A 10,283-nucleotide genomic window follows, 5' to 3' on the forward strand; every position below is an offset into this window, starting at 1 on the left:
ATGTTAGTTTCTATTTTAAAGTTGTGGTGAAAATAGTGTTTTGCGATATCAGGCGCATAAAGGGATGCAACCAATACACAGTAGAATGTTTATCAATAGAATATCTTTATTTGTCATTGCACAAGTACAACGAAATTGAGGTAGCAGCTCTGACTAAGTGCAGTTGAAAAGTATAAAACAAAAACAATAAAAATATAGACTGAACTATACAGATTTACACTATAAATACTCAATACTTTTACTCAAGTAAAAACACAAGACATATTACACAACACAGAGACAAATACATAATCATAATATGAATGACAGGTATCACTTAAATAAACAGTGAAGGGAAATAGCACTGACTGCTGAACGGACAACATCAGAAACAGTTAGGGTGTTGGTTGTATATTGTATGGATTTTGATCATCAGTAATGTTAAAACAATGTTTAAGATTAGGGTTAACCCTTACTGTAGACTTTGACCTGTAGGAGCTTTTTTTCTTCATTTTTTAGACAACACAATTTCATATTTAATTAGCCTCTACAAGCAAAAAGTTAAAAGCCATCTTGCAGTATTTTTATATATCTTCCTTTGTCTTTTTCCCTGGGGTTTTGTAAATGTGCTTCTATTCAAGTCTTACCTATGCAATCTGTTTTACATTTGCATATTAGTATTATAATTATTATTATTCACACAGACTTGGATACACAGTTGCACTCTCACTGGAGGTTTTAACTGTTCAATTGCTAATTGTTTTGCTTCTGATCCTTAATTTCTTTTTACTTCTTGCTCTCTGTGCACAGGGGAGTGATGGCAGCAACAGACTGCTACATTGTGCACGAGATCTACAATGGTGAGAATGCACAGGACCAGTTTGAGTATGAGTTGGAGCAGGCACTGGAAGCCCAGTATAAATACATTGTCATTGAGCCCACACGCATTGGTGATGAAACAGCCCGCTGGATTGCTGTGGGCAACTGCCTGCACAAGTCGGCAGTGTTATCGGGTACCGCTTGCCTTCTGACGCCACTCTCACTGCCACCTGAATACTCCCGCTACGTAGCCCTGCCTGCTGGCGCCCTCAGCGTGGCCTGTGCAGCCCTCTATGGCATATCCTGGCAGTTTGATCCCTGCTGCAAGTACCAGGTGGAGTACGACAGCCAAAAACTCTCCCGGCTGCCCCTTCACACGCTGACGTCCTCCACACCTGTGGTTCTGGTGCGCAGGGACGATGTCCACAGAAAGAGACTCCATAACACAATAGCGCTCGCTGCTCTCGCCTATTGCGCAAAGAAGATCTATGAACTTTATGCCGTATGAGCGCACTCTGAAGAGGATTCATAAAAAGTTAAATTTAAAAGAAAGTAACACCCCGCCCACCTCCAAAACGAAGCCCCAGTGGAAGCCCCAGTGGAAGCCCCAGTCGGCTCCACACGCCGGACTGTTTGATGGATATATTTAGGGATGTAGTAAAAATGTTTCTCCCTTTTCAATTTCTTTATTTGTAAGTAACATCAGTAGTGCACTTATCTCCATGGTACCCTGGCTCCTCCTCGCCTGACCTACATACACACTTAGTGCCCAAAGATAGAGGCAAGTCACTCTGGACTGGATTATTGCAGTTGAAACGAACAATATTTGAAGTATTCCCAACTTTTTTGTTCCTTCCCTGTAGTTTTTACTGTACCCCTTACATGCTGATCCATATTTCACACTTTCATTAAACATTAGGATATCTCAAACATAATTTCCTGTATTATATTTGACCTTTGTTTCATTAAAACAATCTTGCATTATTTAATGATTTACTGAGCCAATAGCAGCAATTTATTTTCAAATATGGCTCTATAGTGACCGTGTAGAGCAAGAGAGAAGTGAGAAATGATTCCAGTGACGACATCATGCCTGACATTGATTGCTCTCGGGTTCCCCCTGCAAATATAAGGTAACTTCTTAGTTTATTTTTGTTTGACAATTTTTCATCTCCTACTCTGATGGGTATATCTTTGAGGGATACTACAACATGATTAAGAGATTTAATTGCTGTTCAAATATTAAATGTTTCTTTAATGGGGTTTGTACTAGTCTTTTTGGGTGCATTAATATTCTCCAAGTCTGCGATGTTGACTGACTCTAAAAGGTCATTGTTGAAAATCCATGTTTTACTTTTAGATTTTGAGCCAAACATGAGCACCATGCTTTTCTCAGCCATTCACTACCATGTTATTAACACTTTACTGTACTTGAGCTTTACCATATACATATATTTTGTTCTCATTTAATATGGCAGAGACTTTTGCCATTGAGTAATACTTGGATATAATGTAAATGTAATTTATATGTAATATGCTTCCCACAACTAGTGACATGGGGAAACAAAAATACCTGTGATTTGCCAAATTCTAGCTACTAAAAGAGGCAGTCAATCAGTGGACACAACAAAAGCTTGCCTCCTCAAATATCTGAATAGGACACAGTCAAGGGGACCCAGGAAGGTGGTAAATGCTGATCCATATTAGCAAATACAATCAATTGTAGCATGTTGAATGTGTAGCATCTAGTTGACTCAGAAACATGCCTGAGTAGTTTGCATCCCAAGTAAAAGCTTGCCATCCTCAAACTATAGAGTTACCTAATATGTTTAGAAATGGTCACTCCTAAAGAAAGATATCCGATATTGCTTTCATTGTTGCAATGAACTACAGATTGTTAGTCCTAACATGTAGATGAAAGCTGTATAAATCAAGTACTTTATATAAATTTGAATTCTTCCAAATGGTCCATCCATCATCTGCCGCTTTTCCGGGGGTCGAGTCGCGGGGGCAGCTACCTAAGCAGGGAGGCCCAGACTTCCCTCTCCCCGGCCACTTCCACCAGCTCTTCCTGGGGGACCCCGAGGCATTCCCAGGCCAGCCGAGAGACATAGTCCCTCCAGCGTGTCCTGGGTCTTCCCCGGGGCCTCTTCCCAGTGGGACGTGCCCAGAACACTTCACCAAGGAGGCGTCCAGGAGGCATCCTTATCAGATGCCCGAGCCACCTCAACTGGCCCCTCTCGACGCGGAGGAGCAGCGGTTCTACTCTGAGCCCCTCCCGGATGACCGAGCTTCTCACCCTATCTCTAAGGGAGAGCCCGGACACCCTGCGGAGAAAACTCATTTCGGCCGCTTGTATTCGCGATGGTCAGCATGTACAAATACGTTTGGCTTGACACTAGAAATCCAATTTAGCTGTGTCCAGTGTATTATCACACTATATGCTAAAATCCTGCAGGGTTTAGCAATACCACAAACAGAATTTTGGAGGTTGTGGCACATCTTGGTTCCAGTTAATGTGTGAGAGACTATATGTAAACTCTTTGTATTCCAGGGCTGCCCAACCCTGTTCCTGAAGAGCTACCAACCCTAACTCAGCACTCGTTATTCTAACAATGACCTGGTTGACAAGCTGAATCATGTTTGTTACAACTGGGATTGGAGTGATAGCCTACAGGAAGGTAGATCTCTCTGAGCAGGATTGGACAGATCTCTCTGAGCAGGATTGGACAGATCTCTCTGAGCAGGATTGGAAAGGAACCTTCCAAAAAGCACTAAAGCTTTTATCTGTTATTGCCCTCATGGTTCTCATGGTTCTATACAATGACTTGGAAAACATAACTATTGAAACAATTGATATTTGTAAACCATTCTTTCCTACACGTTTACATATGTTGTATAGCAACAAAGTAAATAAAAAACATTTACTGATTTATAGAAAATGTGCTGACTACATCTACAGTCCAGTAGTCATGTTTAGGACATGACATGCTCCTTATGTCTGAGGCAGCAAACCAGAAGAAACCATTCCACTACTTCTACTACTGCAACTGGATTTGTGTTAAATATGGATCACTAACTCACTATAGCAGTGGTTTCTCCAGGCAGACTTACCCATAGGACTTGCTGTTTTGATGCTGGTTACCAACCTGAGACCATTGATGAATTGATGTTATTTTGCCAAGTAAGCATGCTATACTGTCCTGGTACAGTATGCTATACTGTCCTGGTACAGCAGGTAGGAATCATGCTATACTGTCCTGGTACAGCAGGTAGTAAGCATGCTATACTGTCCTGGTACAGCAGGTAGGAATCATGCTATACTGTCCTGGTACAGCAGGTAGTAAGCATGCTATACTGTCCTGGTACAGCAGGTAGGAATCATGCTATATTGTCCTGGTACAGCAGGTAGTAAGCATGCTATACTGTCCTGGTACAGCAGGTAGGAATCATGCTATATTGTCCTGGTACAGCAGGTAGTAAGCATGCTATACTGTCCTGGTACAGCAGGTAGTAAGAGTGGTGGAGTCAGGTGGCTGAGCGGTGAGGGAATCGGGCTAGTAATCCAAACGTTGCCAGTTCGATTCCCGGTCATGCCAACTGACGTTGTGTCCTTGGGCAAGGCACTTCACCCTACTTGCCTCGGGGGAATGTCCCTGTACTTACTGTAAGTCGCTCTGGATAAGAGCGTCTGCTAAATGACTAAATGTAATGTAGTAAGCATGCTATACTGTCCTGGTACAGCAGGTAGTAATCATGCTATACTGTCCTGGTATAGCAGGTAGTAAGTATGCGTAATACCAGGTAAAAGTAAGCCAGAGTCCAGACTCTAGGAATTCAATACATGAAATAAATGTACAGAGTACAAATGTATAAAAGTACAAAACAAAAAACAAATGTAGACTTCTGCTCTAAGTAGGTCATAGTAATGAGGTTGTTCTACAGGTATTTTGGATCACAGGATGATTAATCAAGATTGATTGTATAAATATTAAACATTCTTTACCTTCAAGAAAACAAAAATTTCTATTTTTCTATTTTTGACAGAGTAAGGCTTTACACCAATTTACTTCCCTTACTCCCTATGTATATCTCGTTGCTGTTGGTGTGTATGATAATTAGGCAACTGTAAAGCGCGTTTGGTGCACTGAGGTCCCGCTCTATATAGATAGTCCATTTACTTAAGTATATTTGTGAATACTAAATTATGTCTCATTACTTATAACCAAAACAAAGTTGAAAACATGAGCAAGCGATTATATTATAATTACACTAGTGGGACCTTTATTCTGAAAGGTATCCTCGTTTTCTACTTTTGAACGACAGTACCTTTATTTTGGAAGTCAGTCAGCAGCGCTGGCAGGTCCTCTTCCTGAAGTCTTCGGTAGTGTGGATTTTCACCTACTGCTGTTTACCATTGACAGCAGCATTTTTGGAAGAAACAGGCAAGTTGTGTTATCATCTCGGTATTGGTAGCCTACATACCAGCCTATCTGCTGCTATTTATTTATTTTGTGGAGTGTGTCCGTTTTTTAAAGTATTGTTTAAGCATTGCAAGTCAAGGGCGCCTGATTTTGGAGCCCATGTATTTGTATGTCCTGTACTGGTAGGTTGTTGTTCCACCACTCAGCTGATTCTAATAATTTACTGGTCAACAAGCAGATTAGTTATAACTGGTTTTGGAGGGTTACTCTCCAGCCGCAGCCTTTGCCAAAAGAATATCTAGCATCAGCCAATTTAAGATACTTTAACTTGGGTTCTAAGAACTTTCCCGTGTTTGAAACCCATCCCTGGTTTTGTTCTCTCCAGGCGTGCTAAGTTGAGAAGGGGTCTGCTGTCATGGAGCATGTGATGAGGAGTGCGGTGCCTCTTGTTCTGGGCAGCCTGGGGCTCCTGCTGCTCTGCCGGATGGTGCGGAGGCTCAGACGGGCAGCCTCCGTGCAGGGGCTGGTGGTGGTCATTACTGGAGCCAGCTCCGGCTTGGGCAGAGGTGGGAACTGGGAATTAAGTCAAACGAAAGGGATTCTCCTTAAACATTTTGCACAAATAGCATCCTCAGACATAAGTAACATGATCATGTTCACCATACATTGTTATTAGTAAATATCTGATATTAAAATGTACATACACATCCTTGCACATCAAGTGAGGATCAAATATGTTGATCTAGGAAACCATGAGGAACACAACATACCTGTTTACTTCTGTTTAGATGTACCTCTGCATTGTGATATCTGATCAACTTGTAGTTGGGAGGATGCATGTTGTACCCCTGATGAGCAAGGATGGATGTTGGTTCTGTAGAGTGTGCGGAGGTATTCCATGCTGCAGGTGCGCGGCTCATCTTGTGTGGGCGAGATGAAGCCAGGCTGCAGAAGGTGGTCCAGGAGCTCACAACAAAAGCAGCAGACAGCCCAAGACAGGTAACCTTAACACACCTGGGATAGGGAACCTTAACACACCTGGGATAGGGAACCTTAACACACCCGGGATAGGGAACCTTAACACACCCAGGACAGGTAACCTTAACACACCCAGGATAGGGAACCTTAACACACCCAGGATAGGGAACCTTAACACACCCAGGATAGGGAACCTTAACACACCCAGGATAGGGAACCTTAACACACCCAGGATAGGGAACCATAACACACCCAGGACAGGTAACCTTAACACACCCAGGATAGGGAATTTTAACACACCCAGGACAGGTAACCTTCATTCTCCTAGCATTTTGAGAGTACATAACTTGACTTTACATTTAGTCATTTAGCAGACACTTATCCCGAACGACTTACAGTAAGTACAGGGACATTCCCCCCGAGGCAAGTAAGGTGAAGTGCCTTGCCCAAGGACACGTCATTTGGCAACGGCTGGGAATCGAAACGGCAACCTTCTGATTAATTGCCCGGTTCCCTAACCGCTCAGCCATCTGACCCCCTTTGACTTTGATCTGTCATGTGTGGAATAAAGTGCCGGTCATAAATATTCTGACAGTAATGCAATTTGTGTGTTCTCCAGCCCAGTGGATTTGAAATTAAACTGAAACTATGAGTCAGAGGCAGGTTGAACCTTGGTAGTAAGTGTTGAAGGTTAAATGTTGTGGTCATTATCAAAATCTTACCACCATCTTGAAATCTGTGACCAGACATACCCCCCCAGGACGGTGACATTTAACCTTTCCAGCACGGAGGCGGTTGGCAGGGCAGGGGAGGAGATCCTGAAGTGCTGTGATAAAGTTGATGTCTTAATCAACAACGCTGGCATCAGTTACCGAGGTAACATTCTGGAGACAGACATTTCCATCCAGCGGGATGTCATGGAGACTAATTACTTTGGGCCCATTGCCTTAACTCAAGGTCAGTGTTATGGGGGTTCAGTTGGTTATGGAGTCTTCTGTTAAGAAATCGGACAGATTACATGTCTGTGAATAATTTATGAACATTTTAATACAATAATTAACCAGCAGTCAGTGCAGCACTCCACATATTTAGACCGCTGCTGTTTAACCCTTGTGTTTTATTCGGGTCATTCTGACCCATCAGTCATTGTGACCCACCGTCGTATTGCGACAACTTTACCGCATACAAATACAAAGTGAAGCATTTTCTTTTAACCGTTGGGCTGTCTCAGACCCCCCACATTGCGAAGGTTAAAATAAAATGCTATTTATTTGTTTTTGTATTGGGTAAACACAACGATGGTTCATTGTGAACCTTTGGGTCATGTGACCCGAAGGCAGCACAGGTTAAATAAATGTGCTCTTTCTTAGCTTATCATCAGTCTCTTATTTGTGTATATATATATATTCTTTTTTATGATAATGTTGAATTCTTTTCATCATTTTATAATTAATCACCTACCCATCTCTACAGTTTAACAATATTTTGTTTATTCATCTTTAGATATTTGTGCTAATTGTGTGACTATTCAGCATTTAATTTTCAAAAAACATTCTCTCCCTCCCATCACCCCTCCCCTTAATCATGTTAAGCCCTCTTGCCCTCAATGGTTCGTCAGCGCAGTGGACACATTGTTGTCATCAGCAGTATCCAAGGAAAAATTGCAATTCCTTATAGGTCTGCATGTAAGTTTGAAAAATCTGTCTTGACAGGCATCATATTTGTTCAATAATAATTAGGTAAATTTAGGGTTAGAACACAAAGTCTGCACTCTTCAATGCTAAACAGAAACGTCATCATGTCCTGTTTGAGCAGATGCTGCCTCCAAGCATGCCACTCAGGCCTACTTTGACTGTCTTAGAGCAGAGGTGGAGTGTCATAACGTCCAGGTGACAGTAGTCAGCCCTGGCTACATCAGAACCAACCTGTCTGTCAACGCTGTCACTGGGGACGGCTCCAAATATGGGGGTAAGACAATATGAGACAATGACATGCTTAAATACAAGTACAATAAGGCATTATTTGAAAATAATTGAAATAGATGACACAGTGTCAGTATTCCATGAAATTGCTCATATTGTGCAATGTCTTCTACCTTTTAATACTTTGGTCCCAGTTCTGGACAAGACCACAGCAATGGGCCGGGACCCAAGAGACGTGGCCCAGGTGGTTCTGAAGGCTGTTTGTCACAAGACCAAAGAAGTAATGTTGGCTGGACCCCTGCCCACTCTAGCTGTCTACATTCGTACTATGTGGCCATCTCTCTTTTTCAAACTTATGGCTTCTCGTGCTGGAAAGGAACGCAAATGCAAAGAGAATTGAGAGGAAAAAGCTGTAAAAAATAAAAAGGACTTAAGGAAATCACCACGTTGGCTGCACATCCATCTTCATTTTGGCCTATATTGTGTTAGGCTGGAACAAATTGTTAATTGAGCCAGAAACCACACAGGGTTTGGTGGGTAGACACTGCATACAGGGTTTGGTGGGTAGACACTGCATACAGGGCCAGATAAGCATTGAGCTCAATAACCATGTTGATAAATACATTTTGTCGATCAAGTTTAAGATAAAAGCAGGTAGCCAATTGTCCATTATTGCTCCTAAAAGTTGATAAAATATGATTATGTTCACTACTATAATAACAGTAATTGTGTAACTTAGTCTGTTTGATCCATATCATTGTAATATAGCTAATATTTGTTGTACAATACAGTACAGAATATTCAAAATAATGCATATGAAAGGTGTGGAAATGGAAAGGTTATTGATGAAAGGTTTTAGTAGAAGTTGAATCTACAGATCTACATATATGGACGTCTAACTTGTGCATGTTGCTGAAAGCTGGGGTTGTGGAGTTTCTATATGATCTGTAAAGATGTTAAATAATACACTTGTATTTTCAACACCATTTATACAGCTGAGTAAAAACACCTTACAAATTGTAACAAATCTTAAAACAGCAGTTTTTTCGGTTTTAGATTAAGTTCGACATAACCACCTTGTCCATGAAAATAAATACACCCAATAACAATAACTACAGTATTTTACAAAACAGCAGAATACTGATATAAAGAGCGGAAGCTTTGTTCCTATGACGACGCCTGACGACTGCATCCAAGTGTTCAACAATGTTTCACTTGAACCTGTCTTGAGGATTCACTCATTTTTCATATAAAAGTTTGTATATGGTCACATGAGGAACCACCACAATACTCAAGGTTCTGTAATGTGAGTACAAGTTACTGTTCACTGTCCGAAGTAGAAGATCCAGTGAAATGAGACCTCCTATGACATTCCTGTGTAGCATAGTAATCTGTAACTTCAGAGTACATTTAACAATGTATTTTGAGTCACATTTAATTATTAATGATCCATCCCTAATATATACTGAGAGAGAATCACCACAGACCTCCTTGTAGGTTGAATAACATCCATCTCATACCAACACCTGGCCCTCATGCTGTTAGGAAGCAACACCTGGCCCTCATGCTGTTAGGAAGGAGCTACTCAACACCTGGCCCTCATGCTGTTAGGAAGGAGCTACTCAACATATGAGGTCAGGACTTCTACCAGAGACAATATGCCACCTTGCACAGACGAAAAATTATTGTAAATAAAATAGTAAAAGACCCAATGAAATAATTGCAGCTGCACCATGCGTCGGAGAGTTCTCCAATATGGAGATGGACAACTTAAGTATAGGGTTAGTCATATCTATAATGTTTTCATCACAATTTGAGTCTTTCCAATATAATATTACAACTTTCTTCAAATTATATCCCTCTATCCTACATAAACCCAGACTCAGAGCCTCACTGCTGCAGGTGTCCATGCCCAGAACCCATATCCTATTCTTGTACATTGACATCTTGTGTCACATGGTAACTACATCAAAACCAAGAAATCCTCCATTAGGTAAACATGCTGGGTGACCCTGACCCCGACCAGCACTTACCCCTCACATGCTGGGTGACCCTGACCCCGACCAGCACTTACCCCTCACATGCTGGGTGACCCCGACCAGCACTTACCCCTCACATGCTTCCATCTGCGGCAGTACCCAGATGTCCCTCTCCTGATTTG

The 10,283-nt window shown here is 41.7% G+C and overlaps 2 protein-coding genes across 4 annotated transcripts in view; both read left to right on the forward strand.

Moving 5' to 3' along the window:
• Nucleotides 1-2,061, forward strand: part of tmem11 (transmembrane protein 11) — a 3,679-nt gene extending 1,618 nt beyond the window's left edge. For both annotated transcript variants that reach the window (XM_062484624.1, XM_062484614.1), the window contains one exon: nucleotides 790-2,061. In XM_062484624.1, coding sequence (XP_062340608.1) covers nucleotides 797-1,306 — 510 coding nt within the window. In that variant the 5' untranslated portion in view covers nucleotides 790-796 and the 3' untranslated portion in view covers nucleotides 1,307-2,061. The remainder of the gene's footprint in view (nucleotides 1-789) is intronic.
• Nucleotides 1-8,684, forward strand: part of dhrs7b (dehydrogenase/reductase (SDR family) member 7B) — a 10,268-nt gene extending 1,584 nt beyond the window's left edge. Inside the window, exons 1-7 of one of the 2 annotated variants that reach the window (XM_062484596.1) lie at nucleotides 5,135-5,243; nucleotides 5,608-5,788; nucleotides 6,103-6,221; nucleotides 6,947-7,157; nucleotides 7,793-7,885; nucleotides 8,016-8,168; nucleotides 8,317-8,684. In XM_062484596.1, coding sequence (XP_062340580.1) covers nucleotides 5,638-5,788; nucleotides 6,103-6,221; nucleotides 6,947-7,157; nucleotides 7,793-7,885; nucleotides 8,016-8,168; nucleotides 8,317-8,522 — 933 coding nt within the window. In that variant the 5' untranslated portion in view covers nucleotides 5,135-5,243; nucleotides 5,608-5,637 and the 3' untranslated portion in view covers nucleotides 8,523-8,684. Of the gene's footprint in view, nucleotides 1-5,134; nucleotides 5,244-5,607; nucleotides 5,789-6,102; nucleotides 6,222-6,946; nucleotides 7,158-7,792; nucleotides 7,886-8,015; nucleotides 8,169-8,316 lie in introns of those variants that run through there. The other variant, XM_062484605.1, reaches the window with a different exon arrangement.
• Nucleotides 8,685-10,283: the final 1,599 nt, after the last annotated feature.

This window comes from Osmerus eperlanus, chromosome 2 (genome assembly GCF_963692335.1).
Source record: "Osmerus eperlanus chromosome 2, fOsmEpe2.1, whole genome shotgun sequence".
In the NCBI taxonomy this organism is placed as follows: Eukaryota; Metazoa; Chordata; class Actinopteri; order Osmeriformes; family Osmeridae; genus Osmerus; species Osmerus eperlanus.